This window comes from Prionailurus viverrinus, chromosome A2, assembly GCF_022837055.1.
Source record: "Prionailurus viverrinus isolate Anna chromosome A2, UM_Priviv_1.0, whole genome shotgun sequence".
NCBI lineage: Eukaryota > Metazoa > Chordata > Mammalia > Carnivora > Felidae > Prionailurus > Prionailurus viverrinus.
Window position 1 is genome coordinate 6,013,061 of NC_062562.1, and position 19,869 is coordinate 6,032,929.

The window sequence follows — 19,869 nt, forward strand, 5'->3', positions numbered from 1 at the left end:
GACATTACCCGGATAAATAGCTTTGACAGATGCAAAATTTGTATGGAAAATAAACAGAAACCATGGGAAAGGATATAAATTTTAAGTATATAAAAGGAAGAATGCACCCTGGATACCAGGGTAATTGAGGAGAACTTCTCATGCATTCATTATGATGTACAAAGTGTCCCAGAATACTCCTCCAATCCAATTAAAAACAAATTTTAAAAAATAGTATTCATGTATGAAACATGAAGAGGAATGAAAACCATGAGACTTAAAAAATAATGGGGCCCAGAAAGCAGTATTTGCTGATCTACATGTTTGGTTTGGCTGATTTTTTCTTTTTTTTTTTTCTTTTTTTTTTTTAATTTTTTTTAACGTTTATTTTTGAGACAGAGAGAGACAGAGGATGAACGGGGGAGGGTCAGAGAGAGGGAGACACAGAATCTGAAACAGGCTCCAGGCTCTGAGCTGTCAGCACAGAGCCCGACGCGGGGCTCGAACTCACGGACTGCGAGATCATGACCTGAGCCGAAGTCAGACGCTTAACCGACCGAGCCACCCAGGCGCCCCTGGTTTGGCTGATTTTTTCAACACACACTTCAAAAAGGAATGCACACATACTGAGATTAACCTAGTCTTCTGAGTGACCTCCATAGGGCACTCTTGATGTCCCTGTTCCTCAAGCTGTAAATGAAGGGGTTCAGCATGGGGGTGACTACAGTGTACACAACTGAGGCCACCACATCCTTCCTGGGAGAAGGCAACAGTGCTGATCCAAGTTATACTCCAATAGCCGTTCCATAAAATAAGCAAACAACTGACAGGTGAGAGCCACAGGTGGAGAAGGCTTTGTACTTCCCACCTGTTGATGGGATTCTCAGAATGGAAGAAACAATTTTATAGTAAGAGAAAAAGATCGCTGAGATAGGGAGAAAGCCAGAGATGACACCAACAAAATACATGACTACGTTATTGGTGAAAGTGTCAGAGCAGGCAAGGTTGAGGAGTTGAGAAGGGTCACAGAAGAAATTAGAAATTTCCACATCCTTGAAACAGGTAAGTTGCAACACGATTAAATTGTGCAACTGGGAGTCCAAAAGGCTAACACAAAAGGACACCAAAACTAAGAAGCCACAGAGGTGTGGGTTCATGATGACTGAGTAGTGTAGAGGATGACAGATGGCCACAAATCGGTCATATGCCATTGCAGTCAGAAACATACCATCCATACATCCAAAAAGGATAAAATAGTAAATTCGAAAGGATAAAATAGTAAATCCAAAAAGGATAAAATAGTAAAGGATAAAAATAGTAAATTCTCAAGATCCATCAATTCCAGGTGTATGCCCCCTAAAATTTAAGGCAGAAACTCTAATAGATTCTTGATGAAGTTCATCCCAGCATTAATCACAATAGACGAAGGATGAAAACAGATGAACAGATAAACAAAATTGGATATATACATACAATGAAATATTATTCAGACTTAAGGAATGAAATTCTGATACATGGTGCAACATGGTTGAATCTTGAAAACATGCTACGTGAGATAAGTCGGACACAAAAGGATAAGCACTTTATGAGTCCACTTATATGAGGTACCTAGAACGGGCAAAGTCATAGAGCCAGAAAGTAGAATAGGGGTTTTCAATGGTTGGGAGACGGGGAATGTGGAATTTGTTTACGGTGACAGTGTGCTCTTGGAAGTGATGATAAAGTTCTGGAAATGGATAGTGGTGATGGTTATACAACATTGTGAATGTTCTTAATGCTACAGACTTGCACACTTAAAAATTCTTAAAATGGAAAACGTTATTATATACATATTGTGGAGATATATATCTATCTGTACCTATATATTTGTACCTATCTCTACAATAAAATATAAATAAAAATTAAAGTAAAATTGTTGTAAATTTTTTTTCAAACTACATTCTCAGCCTCTTCCCCAGGAGATACTGACTATGTATGTCTGGAATAGGGTGGAAAGCTATACATTAACAAGAGCCCAAGGTGATACTTTTGATAAAGCTTACATTTTGAAACTACCCTAGGGCAACTATTCTCAAAATAGTGTCCTAGAGACCAGCAAAATTTAGAGGTTGTGAAAAATCCAAATTATCAGGCCCAAAACCAGACACATTGAGACAGAAACTTGGAGATGGAACTCAGAAATCTATTTAAATAAAAGGGGCACCTGGGTGGCACAGTCAGTTAAGAGTCTGACTCTCGATCTCAGCTCAGGTCATGATCTTGCAGTTCGTGAGTCCAAGCCCCACAATGGGCTCTGTGCTAATAGTGTAGAGCCTACTTGGGATTCTGTCTCTCCTTCTCTCTGCCCCTCCTCTGCTTGTTCTCTCTCTCTGTGTCTCTCCAAAAAAATAAATGAACTTAAAAAATAAAATAAATTAAAGACAAATCTAGGTAAACAAATATTCAAGGTCATCCTGGCAGAGGCCAGAAGTTTGAGAACCATTACCCAAGTGACTCCTGGGATCCTTCATTACTCAGCCATCTGCCTGATGTGAATACTACAAGTCAGTTGTCTTCAGGAGGAGATCTAAGAAACACTGGAAAAATTCTTCCCAGAGAAAAGGGACCCAGAAGAGAGGTGTCACAGCTGGCCCCACTGTTACTCTCCTAGGGATAAGGAATTGGCAGGTCAGAGACCCTTTCCTGTGTGCTCCCTGCCTATCAGGAGTCAAATTGATCAGGGAATGGAAAATCCATTGATCAATTTGTCTAACAAGCTTCACAGGGGATTCAGTCCCCAGGGCCACCAAACCTGTAACATGTCAACTTATAGTCCCCAAGGCCCATGTATCACTCCCAAGATACCCATGCCTTTGCCAGGAAAAATCAGACACACCCTACATTACATGCCTGGCTCTGTATCCCTTCTCTTTGGGAAACAAATCTTTCTTCATTGCCTACCCTCCATGAGAGAACAAGACGCAGGGGAGTCGGTCCCAGTGGTGAGCCCACATTGCCAAGCATGCATAGCCCAGTAAGTGTTGTGGGAAATAGAGAAAAGAGGTGGTTGGGTAGAAAGGGCATTGCCTACTATTAAGCATGTGGCAGGGACACCCCCATGGTATCCATGCAGGAGGAGCTCTAGGGGCCAATTTTTTGGGAGGGTGAATGGCTACCCTACCATTGTTAGTGAGCTTTTCCTTTGCTTGCATGTTATTTGGGTGGATGGTTGATGGAGACTATAGGGTTGAGGAGGAAGAGTTAAGCAGCCAGTCTGCTCTTGGATACCACAGCACTATCCAGGACCACACCGTGTAATGGCACAGTTACCAGTCGGAAGTGCACAAATGGATGCCCCCAGGTACTGATAGATTATTAGGTCTTTGACTATGCAATATGGATCTTCTCTTATTCTTTACTCCTATCGCCTGGCCCCAAAACTCCAGAGACTTCACCTTCACTCAGACCAGATAAATCCTTTCTGAATCCTTCTTTACCACCTTCATTTGCTGGGGAACATACCCTGTTTCTCCGCAAGGACCTGTCCCTCCTCTTCCTTCTTCACCTTCGTCTGTGGTCCTCATAGAGATATTCAAGAGTGAAGAGTCTGTGTTCCCTGGTATCTAGGGCTGCAGTGTATAAAGACGTGGGCAGGATGGATGTGGGAGGAAGAGCAAAGCACACAGGAAGGTCCAATGTCCAGTCCCCTCTTGACACCCTCCCCTTCAGCTCTGGAAACATTCTGGAAGACACTGATTTCACATATCCCTTCCTCATAGTTTCACTTGATTCCTCTTGGGTGTCAAGTCTCACCCTTATCTAGAAACACGGAATCATTAGTAAGACATGGGAACAATTTATTCACCTCTTCATCTTTGTTCCTCTTCCCTAAAATTGGTGACGTGGTCCCTTCAACTTTAATGATGTGAGTATTCCCAACCCCGTTCCCTTTGACCCTCGTTTGCCTGCCTTAAATCTATCTTTCACTCCAGGCACCAGGGAAAATCGTGATAGGGATCATGTTACTCCTTTAGTCACAGTCCTTACATAGCCCCTATCCTTAAATCCATTGTTTTTTTCAAGGTTCCCAGACATGTGGCCCCCACTCATCTCATCAACCTCATTCTTCACCATTTCCATGTCCCACTTTGTGTTGCAACAAATTGCTAAGAGCACACTGTCCCATGCAGCTTTTTGCTTATGGGCCTTTTTCCTTGCTGCCTTCTCTGCCAGAAAAGCCCATGCTCAGTCATCAAACTAGACAACTCCTTGCCCATGGATCTGTTCCTCCAGGAATCCTTCCTTGACTGCATCATTTCAGGCTGTATTTGTGGTTCCTTTCTCTACTTCACTCTGAAGACTGCATTTACCTTAGCTTTTAAGTCACTGTATTATGATGACTGGTTTCTGTATCCACCACTACCCCTGAAAGGCAGGCTCCCTCAAGACAAAACCACACCATTAATCTTTGTACCCCCAACAGCTAACACTTAGCCTGTCCCAAAGTAATCCTTCTTGCAGAATGGCTTCCAGGACTTTTTCAGTGACTAACAGCCTAGTTCCATTCTTCTCTACACCCTGCCTGGCTCAAAAAAATTGCCCACTAACACTAGATCCTAGAAACAGAATAGAAACAGAAGACCAACATGTATCTGGTGCATGAATAAAGGGGAAAGTATAAATGACAAATGGTTGTATCTTTCACCTCCAATTTCTAAGCTCTCGTCCTAAGATACAATGTTTCTTCCTTTCTTTCTTTCCTTTTGCTGATCATAAATCTTTTTTTTAATATGCAATTTATTGTCAAATTGGTTTACATAAAACACCCAGTGCTCATCCCAACAGGTGCCCTCCTCAATGCCCATCACCCACCCTTCCCTCCCTCCCACCCCCCATCAACCTTCAGTTTATTCTCAGTTTTGAAGAGTCTCTTATGATTTGGCTCCCTCCCTCTCTAACTTTTTTTTCCCTCCCCTCCCCCATGGCCTTCTGTTAAGTTTCTTAGGATCCACATAAGAGTGAAAACATATGGTATCTTTCTCTGTATGACTTATTTCACTTAGCATAACCCTCTCCATTTCCATCCATTCTTTTGTTGCTACAAAAGGCCAGATTTCATTCTTTCTCATTGCCAAGTAGTATTCCATTGTGAATATAAACCCCAATTTCTTTGTCCATTCATCAGTTGATGGACATTTAGGCTCTTTCCATCATTTGGCTATTGTTGAAAGTGCTGCTATAAACATTGGGCACAAGTGCCCCTATGCATCAGCACTCCTATATCCCTTGGGTAAATTCCTAGCAGTGCTATTTCTGGGTAATAGGGTGGATCTATTTTTAAATTTTTGAGGAACCTCCACACTGTTTTCCAGAGTGGCTGCACAGTTTGCATTCCCACCAACAGTACAAGAGGGTTCCCGTTTCTCCACATCCTCTCCAGCATCTATAGTCTCCTGACTTGTTCATTTTAGCCACTCTGACTGTCATGAGATAATATCTCAGTGTGGTTTTGATTTGTATTTTCCTGATGAGGAGTGACATTGAGCATCTTTTCATGTGCCTGTTGGCCATCTGGATGTCTTCTTTAGAGAAGTGCCTATTCACGTCTTCAGTCCATTTCTTCACTGGATTATGTGTTTTTTGGGTGTGGAGTTTGGTGAGTTCTTTATAGATTTTGGATACTAGCCCTTCGTCTGATATGTCATTTGCAAATATCTTTTCCCATTCCGTTGGTTGCCTTTTAGTTTTGTTGATTGTTTCCTTTGTAGTGCAGAAGCTTTTTATCTTGATGAGGTCCCAATAGTTCATTTTTGCCTTTAATTCCCTTGCCTTGGGAGATGTGTCAAGTAAGAAATTGCTGCAGCTGAGGCCAGAGTGGTTTCTTCCTGCTTTCTCCTCTTGGGTTATGATGGTTTCCTGTCTCACATTCAGGTCCTTTACCCATTTTGAGTTTATCTTTGTGAATCGTGTAAGAAAGTGGTCTAGTTTCATTCTTCTGTATGTTGCTGTCCAATTCTCCCAGCACCATTTGTTAAAGAGACTGTCTTTTTTCTACTGGATAGTCTTTCCTGCTTTGTCAAAGATTAGTTGGCCATACTTTGTGGGTCCATTCTGGAGTGTCTGTTCTATTCCACTGGTCTATGTGTCTGTTTTTGTGCCATAAGATAAAATGTTTCTAATCCATAAAAAACTCTTTCTTAGGATGAATGTGATAATTCATCATTTCATGACCCGCTTGAATCATAATCCAGTCCCTCTAAGAAATGGCTTTACTGAATTCTAATGCAGTTGATGATGTTGACACACAGCACCCAGGGAATATCCAGAATTGTGGGCCTTACCTGTGTACTCTGATATTCTGCTCAAAACAAACCAGAATGCAAGGGAGCAAGCTACATCTATTAAAAGTCAAGGAAAATTTTTACAAACTATCATGCTTTAAAGATGAGTTGTGACCTTCTGTTTCGAATACCTCTCACCTGACCAGAAGCCACCAGAGGTGATTGCAAACTGCCCACCTACCAAGGGTCAGAACAAAGACGTTCATTCATACTTAAACAACTTGCCTACAACGTGACCATCTTTATCATTCCAGAGACACTCTTTGCTTTGGGGTTTTTGTGTTTGTTTTTTTTTTTAGGTAAAATTGGTATGTAATATTATATTAGCATAAGGTATATGACATAATGATTCATCACATTGCACATATGATATTTGACATATTACCACAATAGGTCTAGTTAACATCTGCCACCACACATAGTCACAAAAATTTTTTTCTGGTGATGAGAAATTATACGATCTATTTTCTTCTTTTTTAAATATTTTTTATTTATTTTTGAGAAACAGTGCACTAGTGAGGGAGGAGCAGAGAGAGAGGGAGACAGGGAATCTGAAGCAGGCTCCAGGCTCCAAGCTGTCAGTACAGAGCCAGATACAGGACTGGAACTCATAAACTGCGAGATCATGACCTGAGCTGAAGTCAGACACTTATCCGACTGAGCCACCCAGGTGCCTCTATAAAGTCTATTTTCTTAGCAACTCTCAAATATACCATATAATATTATTAACTGTATTCATACAGCACATTATACCTCATGGTTTATTTGTTTTATAACTGGAAGTTAGTACCTTTTGACCACCTTCACCTATTTCAGCCACCCCTTCCCTGCTACTTTGGTTTTTATACCTAAGAGGACTGACAGGGATGACAGTCAATGGTGGCTTTTTCCCTTTATAGTTAGGGGCATTACAGAATAGTAGTTGTGCAAAAATACTTCTAACGAGACAAAATACAACACTGAAGATCATTTTATGATTTTATGCTGTTCAGCATCCTGGGTTATAGGACCCCTTCCTCTGTATCTGGGAACAGGACCTCAGGACCTGAAACAAAGAGAGTAGGAGAGTAGGTGGGCTCCTCTTCTTCCCAGCCTCATTGAATCATCACCTGAATATGAGTGCCACATCTGACTCTCATTTTTTTGGGCTCCTATGTCAACATCCTGGAGCAGTTTCTATGCTTCCTTGGGTATGTCATGAGCACCATAGAGGATATGACTAAAATTCTATTTGTGACCTTTGTAGTATATCATGGTACTGAAATAGTGCAAATGTTAATATGCATTTTTTGCTCGAACGTATGCCATCTGGATGAAGAGCATTTTGTCAAGCAACAAATATCCAGGAAGCATCTGGCCCTGTTCCTGCAGGATGTTGATGGCCCCTGGTACACTAAGCATTAAGAATCTGTTCATGTGATTTATCATTTTGTGAAAACATTTTCTTTTTCTTCCTTTTTTTTCTTCTTGAGGAGTAAACCTACATTCTACTCATCCTACAATAGTGTGTCCAGACATGTGAGATACCCTCAAATTTTCTCACCTCTGAGACATAGTTATCTGACCCTTTTTTGCGTCCCACACAAGGCAGATAATCCACATTAAGTTACTGCAGTTCACCAGACCTCATTTTGCTCATTTGTGTTAGAATGAGTTTGGATCATGTTATGGCTGATGTCCAAAGTTGTTCTTAACTTTTTAGATTTGGTGATTCTAAATAAAGAGGATAAATGAGGGCCCCAAAGGCCAGTGGACAGGGTATTGATCAACATTATTAAATGTTGTACATAAAACAGAATATAGGATGTCTAAATTCTGTAATGTTAAGGCTTTTATGCCCAATGCTTCATTTCAAGAAATAAAAAAGTAGACTCTAGAGTTTGTCTAGTGTCTATTTCATGTGCATTCCCTTCTTCAATCATCTAGCTGATGTGTTGACAATATGGAACCAAGAAATGAAACGAGTGTTTCAGAATTTTTACTCCTGGGATTTTCCCAAGACTCAGAGCATCAACCCATTCTATTTGGGCTATTCCTGTCCATGTACCTGGTCACCGTGCTCGGGAATCTGCTCATCATCCTGGCTGTCAGCTCTGACTCTCACCTCCACACCCCCATGTACTTCTTCCTCTCCAACTTGTCCTTTGCTGACATCTGCTTCACCTCTACCACCGTCCCTAAGATGCTGGTGAACATCCAAACACAGAGCAAATCCATCACCTATGCAGGCTGCATCACCCAGATGTATTTTTTCATGGTTTTTGGAGGTATGGACACTTTTCTCCTCACTGTGATGGCCTATGACCGGTTTGTAGCCATCTGTCACCCCTTGCACTACACAGTCATCATGAACCCGTGGCTCTGTGGCCTCCTGGTTCTTGTGTCCTGGTTCATCAGCTTGTCATACTCCCTGATCCAGAGTCTCTTAATGTTGCGGCTGTCCTTCTGCACCAACTGGGTAATTCCACACTTTTACTGTGAACTTGCTCAGGCCCTCATGCTTGCCTGCTCAGACACATTGGTCAATCACATCCTGCAATACATGGTGACTGGCCTTCTTGGCATTGTTCCCTTCTCAGGGATCCTTTTCTCCTATAGCCGAATTGCCTCCTCAATCCTGAGAATCCCATCAGCTAATGGGAAGTATAAGACATTTTCCACCTGTGCATCTCACTTGTCTGTGGTTTCTTTGTTCTATGGGACAGGGCTTGGTGTGTATCTCAGTTCTGATGCATCTTCCTGGAGGGGCATGATTGCCTCATTGATGTACACCGTGGTCACCCCAATGCTCAATCCCTTCATCTACAGCCTACGGAACAGGGACATCAAGAGGGCTTTACAAAAATTCTCAGGATAACACTCTATGTTCAGTGATGGGAACACTAGTCCTGGGTTTTTGAGCTGACAGTGGTAGCAGCAGGTGGCTGCTAAAGAAATCCTACCTCCTAATCACACTGAGTTGTGCTTCTCACCCGTCCCCCATATGTAAGTGACGTTGCCCAGAGCTGCCTTGCCATTACTTTTTCTAGGTACTTTAACCTCTTATGTTGACTCCTCTGTTATCCTCAGTTCTACCCTCTGCGTCCCCTCCTTTCACTTGCCTATTACTGCACCTCCCCTTGGATTTCCAGTCCTGTGGCCACTTATGCTACTACCAGTTCAGAACAGTTGCATGAGGATTATGAAAAGTAGTGCATTTTATCAATAACCATTGTTAGTTCTTATTAACTAAGCGCCTTTGGTGTGCTAGGCTGCAAGAGATGTCTGGAAAACAGCACTGAAGGAAAAAAAACACACAGAAAAAAATCTTTGCCCTAATAGAGCATAAATCCAGGATCTCAGAGTTTCTGATCACATGATGTGTCCAAACAGAATATTCACTGATGGATTAATTATTTGGCTATTAGCAAGGTTGAACGTTTCTCCAAATGTTTCTTGAGTGCACTTCCAAAATAAGCTCTAAAAATATATCACTAAATGTAGAAAAACTTCTGGGTCCAGAGTATCAGAATTGACCAGGCTCTGATACATCATTTGGTTTAGTTGCCTTGTTGTGCAGGTGAATCTACCAAGGGCCCAACACAGGAGAACACACAGTGATAAAATCTGTGTGAAAGGAAACATGTCTTTAAGAATGATGTCATGGCACAAAAACAGACACATAGACCAATGGAATAGAATAGAAACCCCAGAACTAGACCCACAAACGTATGGCCAACTCATCTTTGACAGAGCAGGAAAGAACATCCAATGGAAAAAAGACAGTCTCTTTAACAAATGGTGCTGGGAGAACTGGACAGCAACATGCAGAAGGTTGAAACTAGACCACTTTCTCACACCATTCACAAAAATAAACTCAAAATGGATAAAGGACCTAAATGTGAGACAGGAAACCATCAAAACCCTAGAGGAGAAAGCAGGAAAAGACCTCTCTGACCTCAGCCGTAGCAATCTCTTACTCGACACATCCCCAAAGGCAAGGGAATTAAAAGCAAAAGTGAATTACTGGGACCTTATGAAGATAAAAAGCTTCTGCACAGCAAAGGAAACAACCAACAAAACTAAAAGGCAACCAACAGAATGGGAAAAGATATTCGCAAATGACATATCGGACAAAGGGCTAGTATCCAAAATCTATAAAGAGCTCACCAAACTCCACACCCGAAAAACAAATAACCCAGTGAAGAAATGGGCAGAAAACATGAATAGACACTTCTCTAAAGAAGACATCCAGATGGCCAACAGGCACATGAAAAGATGTTCAGGGTCGCTCCTTATCAGGGAAATACAAATCAAAACCACACTCAGGTATCACCTCACGCCAATCAGAGTGGCCAAAATGAACAAATCAGGAGACTATAGATGCTGGAGAGGATGTGGAGAAACGGGAACCCTCTTGCACTGTTGGTGGGAATGCAAATTGGTGCAGCCACTCTGGAAAGCAGTGTGGAGGTTCCTCAGAAAATTAAAAATAGACCTACCCTATGACCCAGCAATAGCACTGCTAGGAATTTATCCAAGGGATACAGGAGTACTGATGCATAGGGCCACTTGTACCCCAATGTTCATAGCAGCACTCTCAACAATAGCCAAATTATGGAAAGAGCCTAAATGTCCATCAACTGATGAATGGATAAAGAAATTGTGGTTTATATACACAATGGAATTCTACGTGGCAATGAGAAAAAATGAAATATGGCCTTTTGTAGCAACGTGGATGGAACTGGAGAGTGTGATGCTAAGTGAAATAAGCCATACAGAGAAAGACAGATACCATATGGTTTCACTCTTATGTGGATCCTGAGAAACTTAACAGGAACCCATGGGGGAGGGGAAGGAAAAAAAAAAAAAGAGGTTAGAATGGGAGAGAGCCAAAGCATAAGAGACTGTTAAAAACTGAGAACAAACTGAGGGTTGATGGGGGGTGGGAGGGAGGAGAGGGTGGGTGATGGGTATTGAGGAGGGCACCTTTTGGGATGAGCACTGGGTGTTGTATGGAAACCAATTTGTCAATAAATTTCATTAAAAAAAAAAGAATGATGTCAATTACTGGATTACAATTCAGGAGAGTAAGGACAGAATCACAGAATCACTGCTCTCTAGGTATGTGATTCTGGGCAGCTTCAGCTGAGGTAGAGTATGTTAGGACCAGTGGATCTTCTGATAAATGTTTGTTTTCATATCTTCTTCACCATAAAGCAATTGGATAATGTGCTAAGTCTTGGGATGGTGGTGTTTGCCAAGGCACTGCAACAGGAAAGGCAAACATAAACACAAAAATATCCGTCCTGATAAAGATGAGTTGCTGACCACTCCAGGATGGAAGGAGTCTGACAGAATCTACTTTCCATCAAGTGGAGTCTTCAAGGGATAGCACCATTTTGAAAAACTATCTATGGATTTCCAAAAGGGCGACCCACCTCCCCCTTAATATCTTTTAGGCTTTGTGTCTAAAAACAGATTTCACCTAGAAACTGGGAAAAGAATCAGGATATTCGATTGTGGTAGCCAACATCTGATAATTGCAGGCTTGCTTTTTATATTTTGGGTTATCTAAGTCAACTGATATTCTTTATGTCTGCTCATCTATGATCTGTTACCACCACCACAGGTCTCTGTGGCTCATGGATCCCAGTCACCATTCTGGATTTGTTGCTCAATCACCCATGGTTAAGGCTACTGCCATTTAAGTTTAGAACTCAAGATATTTGTGGATGTAGTTTAGAACTTCTGTCCAGGTATGGAGGTTAGCTAACTGAACCATATTAAAACACTCAAGAATTACAAGTTTGGAACAAGAGTAGAAATTTTGGATATCAGTTGATTAAGACTGCCTTAACATTCCCTGCAGCTTGACTAAACTTAAAACATGTTTCTTCCTGACTGCAAGGGCCTGACCTCCTCTTTGTCATCAATTTTACAACCCAGGATGTCTTCCTTAAAGACCTGGGAGCCATCCTTTTGATATATAATCGTCAATAATGTTAGCACCTTTATCTCCCAACCTCTTTGCATAGGAAGGAAGGCACTTAAGTTCAATAAGCAGCAATTAGCAAACACAGACTAGCCACATCGACCAACCTCCCCCCAATATATTCCACCCCTTTTCCATAAGCTCACCCCAGCTTTTAAAATCCTCCTGTCTTAGATACCATATGGTTTCACTCTTATGTGGATCCTGAAAAACTTAACAGAAACCCATGGGGGAGGGGAAGAAAAAAAAAAAGAGTTTAGAGTGGGAGAGAGCCAAAGCATAAGAGACTGCTAAAAACTGAGAACAAACTGAGGGTTGATGGGGGTGGTAGGGAGGGGAGGGTGGGTGATAGGTATTGATGAGGGCACCTTTTGGGATGAGCACTGGGTGTTGTATGGAAACCAATTTGACAATAAATTTCATATATTAAAAATAAATAAATAAATAAATAAATAAATAAATAAATAAATAAATAAATAAAAATAAAAAATAAAATCCTCCTGTCTTTTGTTCTGTGGAGTTGAGTTCAATCTCTATCCCTTACTGTAATAGTCTTGAATAAGGTCTTCTTTACCTGTTTGACTATGTCCAATGCAATTTTACTTGGACACACAATGAACGACTTTCTCTAGAAAGTCTCTAGAAATTCCTAACAAATTTCTATCAAAGTACTCTTTTGATGAAATTGCCCAGTGTCTTGCCTGTTTAAGCAAATAATATTGCATCTCACAAAGGACTTCAGACTGGAAGAGGAGCAAAACCCACTTTCTTGATGCATCAGTTTCATTTGGAACAAAATATCTGAGGTAGCCTGGTACAAAGACTGTCCATGACACTCAAAACATGTGAACTCACTCAGAAGGTAATGGTAGTAAAAGATGAATAGAGACTAACCTGATGGAGAGAGCATCAGGAGAATTTAGATGGGTGTAAGAGAAGGCATATTTTTTTTTAAGTTTATATTACTTACTTTGAGAGAGAGAGAGAGAGAGAGAGAGAGAGAGCGAGCAAGCATGGGAGGCGCAGAGAGGGAGAGAGAGAATCCTAAGCAGGCTCCTCACCGTTAGCATGGAGCCTGATGTGGGGCTCCAACCCAAGAACTGTGAGAGAATGACTGAAGCTGATCAAGATTTCTTCACTTAACTGACTGAGCCATCCAGGTACCCCAGAGAGAGAACACAGCTTTAAGCTTCGATATTTAAGTGGAAAATTGAGTAAGAAAGGGGAAGAAAATTTTAGGCAGAGAGAATTAAGTGTAATGGTCTAAAGACTGAAAGAATATACTCTGTTTAAAGAAAAATAAGATGGGTGCCTGGGTGGCTTAGTCAGTTGAGGGCCCAACATTGACTCTAGTCATCATCTCACGGTTTGTGGCTTTGAGCCCCGTGTTGGGCTCTGTGCTGATGGTTCAGAGCCTGCTTCAGATTCTGTGTCTCCCTCTCTCTCTGCTCCTCCCCTGCTCCTGCTCTGTCTTGTATGTTTCAAAATAAATAAATAAACATTAAAACATTTTTTTAATTAAAAAAACAAATATAAGATATCCAATATGTCTGGGAATGCAAGCTGGTGCAGCCGCTCTGGAAAACAGTATGGAGGTTCCTCAAAACATTAAAAATAGAAATACCCTTTACCCAGAAATTGCGCTACTAGGCATTTATCCAAGGGATACAAGTGTGCTGTTTTGAAGGGACACATGCACCCCGATGTTTATAGCAGCACTATCAACAAAAGCCAAAGTATGGAAAGAGCCCAAATGCCCATCGATGGATGAATGGATAAGAAAGATTTGGCATATATATATATATATATATATATATATATATATATATACACACACACACACATACATACATACATGCAATGGAGTATTACTCGGCAATCAAAAAGAATGAAATCTTGCCATTTGCAACTACGTGGATGGAACTGGAGGGTATTATGCTTAGTGAAATTAGTCAGTCAGAGAAAGACAAATATCATACAACTTCACCCCTATGAGGACTTTAAGAGACAAAACAGGTGAACATAAGGCAAGGGAAACAAAAATAGTATAAACAAGGGGAGGGGATAAAACATAAAAGACTCATAAATATGGAGAACAAACAGAGGGTTACGGGAGGGGGTATGGGAGAGGGTGTGGGCTAAATGGGTCAGGAACACTAAGGAATCTACTCCTGAAATCACTGTTGCACTATATGCTAACTAATCTGGATGTAAATTTAAAAAAATAAAATAAAATAAAAAAGATATCCAATATGTCTAGGCAAATGGTTCTCACACTTAGTGTGCAATAGAATCACCTGGTGGGCTTGTTAAAATACAGATGGCTGGGTTCCAGCTGTAGAGGTTCTGATTTAGCAGGTCTGGAGAGGGTATGAAAGTTGGCATTTGTAGTTTCCCAGGTGAAGCTGGTGGTGCTGGTCCAGGGACCAATCAAGGACTTGGAAAGGCATAGGAGAGACTAACTGAAGGGTGTTATAGACCTTGGCAAGGGGTTCGAATTGTACTCAAAGAGTAACAGAAAGTGACTAGAAGGTTTTAAGCAGAGAAGTCACAAGTTTTGACTACACCTAAAAAATCTATCTGGCTGCCATGTCCACAGGGAGAAAGTGACTATTGCGCACCCAATTAGGGCACTCTTGTAAGAGCAATAATACAATGTGACCAAGAATTGTTTTGGAAGAATGGGAAAAGCAAATTATATCACTAAAACAGTGCTATACAGATCATTTAATTGCTTTGATATGAAGACAAATAAAACAAAGACCTAAAATGACAAAATTTGGGGGGGTCTGAGTGACTTGAAAGGGAGGAGTAGGTCTCTCACTTGAAAATCTGAACAGCTATATTGTATGTGCTAGATGCGAGATGCTAGTGAATTTTGGCAGTGGAAACAAGAAGAGACTTACTAGTATGTCTGCCAACATGCAGTTAGAGCAAGTTCCACTAATGGACCAGTGTTGGAATGTTTCTTAATTCTTCAGAAAACTCCTCTTCCGAGAAGGGAAGGAATAGCCTCAGTGTTGAACACTGAAGTCATCCCCACGAGCAATGCTTTCAAAATCCAATCAACAGAGGAATCTGTGGGGCGATGGTAAAACTTGTCACAAAATAAGAAGTTGGGTAGGGAGGAAGTGTTTACGGTTGGACCACTGACTCCAGAAATTTGAGGATTACAATAGCAGCAGCAGCAGCCAAAATTGTCATTTTTAATGCATATTTTATTTACACCAAGGGTTTAATGTTTTAAAATAAACTTTTTAAAAGTGTAACACACATGGGGATATGTATGTTACCTTATTATCTCAAACTCTACACTCCTTTTCTATCAAATATCTCTGCGTTTGGGTTTCCAGAGTCATTAAAAATTTCAATGGTGACCTCCCTGCTGCCCCCAGGGAGCATTGAATGAATGAATGCCCCCATTCTTCATCTCTTGCCCTTGAATTTTCCTTTTCATGAGCCCAGCGGTAGGTTTGTAATTCAAAGAATATTTCAACTACTTCAGAACTGCCTTTAAAATTTTTTCAAGGAGCACCTGGGTGGCTCAGTCGGTGAAGCAACCAACTCTTGATCTCGGCTCAGGTCATGATCTCACAGTTTGTGAGTTCATGTGAGCCCAGTGTCGAGCTCTATCTTGGGCTCCCAGCTGACCATGCAGAGCCCACTTGGGATTTCTCCCTCCCCCTCTCTCTCTGCACCTTCCCCCTCTCAAAATAAGTAAATAAACTTGAAAAAAAATAAAATAAAGTGTTCTCAAATACATTTTATTAGTAACAAGGTGTCCCATATTGAGTTCCTTCTGAAGCCGACTCTGAGACAATGATTAGCACACAGGATGTTTACCAAGCAATGTTCCTAGAATCAACATCTGTGGAAGGGCATATGTGTCGTAAAGAATTTGGCCTCACCTAAAGAGAGATGGCCTTTGTCCCAGCTCCTGGGAGGTAACCTTTAAATGCTTGAAAATTTCCTAGTGATAGAAGTGATTGGTTATTCCTGAAAGACCTCAGGTTACTCATGAAGGACCACAGCTGATAGTTTATGCTAATGAAATGACTTAGGATGGGAACTGGCCTTGCCAAAAAGACCAGCCATGTGATTAAAGGGTTGGAGTGTTGGGCAAAGGGATATCAGGCCAATATAAGGAGGGAGGTTGGAAATTGGGTTCAACCTCATAGGCCATAATTCAACTACTCATGTCTATATAATGAAGCCTCAATAAAAATTCTGGACAATGGAGCTCAGGTGAGCTACCTGATTGGAAATGGTCTTTGAGTATTGTCACACATATTGTCACCAGGAGGAGGTAATGGGTCTGGACTCCAAGGGAAGAGAACAACAAGAAGCTTCGCATATGGGAACCTCCATATGCCCTTCTTTGGCTGACTCTAACTTGTGTCTCTTTCCTATAAGCAAACTGCAATCATAAGCACACTGCTTCTTGAGCTCTGTGAGTCATTCTGGTGCATCTGAGGCAGTCCTCTCGGTTTCAATCATTCTAGCAAAGTATCGAATATGAAAAAGTTCCCAAATTTGTATCCAACTGGTCTGATGTGAGAGTGGACCTAGGGGCTCCTGGACTTGCATCTGGTGTCAGAGGTGAGGACAATCTTGTGGTTTGGCAAATTCTTTGCAGCAAAGAAGGAGACTGGAAAAAGTCGAGCCAAGATGAAGCCCATCAAAGATCTCCAACAACCAGCAGGAAGTTCTGGAGCTAAGATGATCTCTTAGAGTTGTCTGGAATTAGGGCAAAGGGACCAAATGTTTGCACCCCCACACCTAATCAGTCATGGGATGTGGGCTGCCCCAAGAGGGAGGCATGAGCTTGCTGAAGTAGGTCCCTATAGAGGTTGATTGTTGAGGGCTGAGTAACACCCAACATTTGAAGCAACATGTCCCTTATTCCTGACACAAGATCTTTTTTTTAATTGTGGTAAAAGAACATAAAATTTACCATCTTAAGCAGTTTTCAGTACAGTGGCATGAAGTACATTCACAATGTTGTACAGCCATCACCACCATCCAACTCTAGAACTTTGCTTTCTTCCCAAACTGAAATTCTGAACCTACTAAACACTACCTCCCTGTCTCTTGCTCCTCCAGACCCCAGCTCCCACCATTCTACTTTCTGTCTCTATGGATTCAACTACTTTAGGCACCTTATATAAATGGAAGTATACAATATTTGCCCCTTTGCGTCAGGTTATGTAATATGACTGGGGAGAAGTTAGATGGAATGGGAAGGAGAATTATCAGGAAAATTGGGAATCACCTCTGTTCTGGTAGTTCCTCTCCCATCTATTCCTTGGGAACCATACATCCCAATGTTCCTAGAGAAGTCCCAGGAAACTTGATAACTGTTGACTCAAACTCAATATTAATAGCGTCCCATTTCAATTTCAAAAAGAAATTAGTCATCCTACTCACTCAAAAATCTGACCAAGAGCATTAAGGTGCCAAAATGTATCAGACGTCTGGGTCCTTAAGGTAGGGTTTAGAACCTCCCATCAAATTGGTGGGTGGATGGGGCGGGGGGGAGGAATCTCAGGAAAAGTATAGAAACAATACATAACAAGAGAGAGTTATGATTATTTTGCATTGATAGAAACAAGACTGCTCATGACCAAGAGTCCTGGGTAATGCAAAAGGAAAGTGAGAGGGATATATGGATATATACATAATCCTGCAGAGGTTATAATTTAAATGGGGAGCCCAAAATAATCTCCCAATTCCATTAGAGCTATGCTAAGAGGAAAAATTGTGTAAGCAAAAACCAGAGATCCATATAGGTACCTATACCATGTGACTGCACATCCAAAATGTCTTGTGCATGTTTGATTTGCTGCATTTTGCAGTGCAATGAACCGAAAAGGATAAGACACATGCTGAGATTAGTCTGTCCTGCTGATAATCCCCCACAGTGCTCTCTTGATATCCTTGTTTCTCAGGCTGTAGATGAAGGGGTTCAGCATTGGGGTGACCACAGTGTACATCACCGAGGCTACTGCACCCTTCCTAGGGGAGGGGGAGACAGATGAACTGAGGTATACCCCAAGACCTGTTCCGTAAAACAAGCAAACAACTGATAGGTGAGAGCCACAGGTAGAAAAGGCTTTGTACTTCCCGCCTGTTGATGGGACTCTCAGAATGGAGGAAACAATTCGGGTATAAGAGCAAAGGATCCCTGAGAGTGGAATGCCACCAAAAATGGCCCCCACGAAATACATTAGTATGGTATTGATGGAGGTATCAGAACAGGCAAGGTGGAGAAGCTGAGGTGCATCACAAAAGAAATGATGAATTTCCACACTTGTGCAGAAGGTACGTTGTGACACCATCAAATAGTGAATCTGAGAGTCCAAAAGGCTGCTGAAAAATGACACGAGGACCAAAAAGCCACAGAGGCATGGGTTCATGATGACTGGGTAGTGCAGGGGGTGACAAATGGCCACAAACCTGTCATATGCCATCACAGCCAGGAGTAGATTGTCCAAACATCCAAATAGAAAAAAAAAGGACACCTGAGTTAGGCACTCTGCATAGGTGATAGATCTACTGTGTGTTTGAATGTTCAACAGCATCTTGGGGATCGTAGTGGTGCTGAAACCAATGTCAGCCAAGGACAGGGTGGAAAGGAAGAAGTACATGGGTGTGTAGAGGTGGGGGTCAGAGCTGACAGCCAGGATGATGAGCAGGTTCCCCAGCACAGTGACCAGGTACATGGACAGGAACAGCCCAAAGAGAAGGGGCTGTAGTTCCAGGTCATCTGAGAGTCCCATGAGGAAGAATTCTGAGACACCAGTTAGATTCTGTGGTTCCATGAAGATGGGACACCTCTTGAATAAGAAGAGAGTGTTGAATAAACAAAACAAGTGTAGAGACATCCAGCTAAGTGTGAATATTTTGATTCAAGCAATTCATAAGTAAAGCATTCACACTTGAGGATCCTACCTCCTGTTACCTTCAGCAACATTTGTCAATTGTAAACTCTTCTTAGAACTCTTTCCTGATTGGTGTCTTGGCAATTTACCTGGTTCTACATATACCCATCATGAAGACATTGAGCCAAAGAATGTTAGACAAGCATCTAAATATATAAACATAGAAATATTTAGGGGCAGCTAGGTGGCTCAGTTGGTTAAGCATCTGACTCATGAGTTCAGCTCAGGTTATGATCTCATGGTTTGTGGGTTCAAGCCCCTCATCAGGCTCTGTACTGACAGCATAGAGCCTGCTTGGGCTTCTCTCTCTCCCTCTCACTCTGCCCCTCCCTTGCTTGTACTTTCTTTCTCTCTCTCAAAATAAATAAATAAACTTTAAAAAGAGAAATATTTAGTTATACTTGCTTTGGAACTCATATTTGTGGCCAGGAAAAGTTGAGTTTTCTTGCTATCCCTGCATGATCCCATTGCCCTCTTCACTTCAGCTGCCCAAAGGCAAACACTGTCACGAATGTGGCAGTATATTTTCCTTTCAGTGTTTTCATAATATTAGTACTGATGTATTTATGAACAGTTTTCTTAAAAACTTAATACTGGGGCGCCTGGGTGGCTCAGTCGATCGAGTGTCTGACTTCGGCTCAGGTCATGATCTCAT

General features: G+C 41.6%; 3 protein-coding genes across 3 annotated transcripts; 1 reads left to right on the forward strand and 2 right to left on the reverse strand.

Annotated features, from left to right (window-relative positions):
* Window positions 1–611: 611 nt before the first annotated feature.
* On the reverse strand, window positions 612–4,098 carry LOC125147950 (putative gustatory receptor clone PTE01). Its single transcript, XM_047825516.1, is given in 3 exon segments — window positions 612–1,303; window positions 3,481–3,529; window positions 4,006–4,098. Coding segments are annotated over 3 exon segments (834 nt in total).
* A 4,143-nt stretch (window positions 4,099–8,241) lies between these two features.
* LOC125147962 (olfactory receptor 7D4-like) lies at window positions 8,242–12,281 on the forward strand. Its single transcript, XM_047825535.1, has 2 exons — window positions 8,242–9,134; window positions 12,236–12,281. The coding sequence occupies exons 1-2, from the start codon at window positions 8,242–8,244 to the stop codon at window positions 12,279–12,281; spliced, it is 939 nt and encodes a 312-aa protein (XP_047681491.1).
* Window positions 12,282–18,164: 5,883 nt separating this feature from the next.
* LOC125149957 (olfactory receptor 18-like) lies at window positions 18,165–19,157 on the reverse strand. The gene has a single exon (XM_047829177.1). The coding sequence runs from the start codon at window positions 19,155–19,157 to the stop codon at window positions 18,165–18,167; it is 993 nt and encodes a 330-aa protein (XP_047685133.1).
* Between the last annotated feature and the right edge of the window lie 712 nt (window positions 19,158–19,869).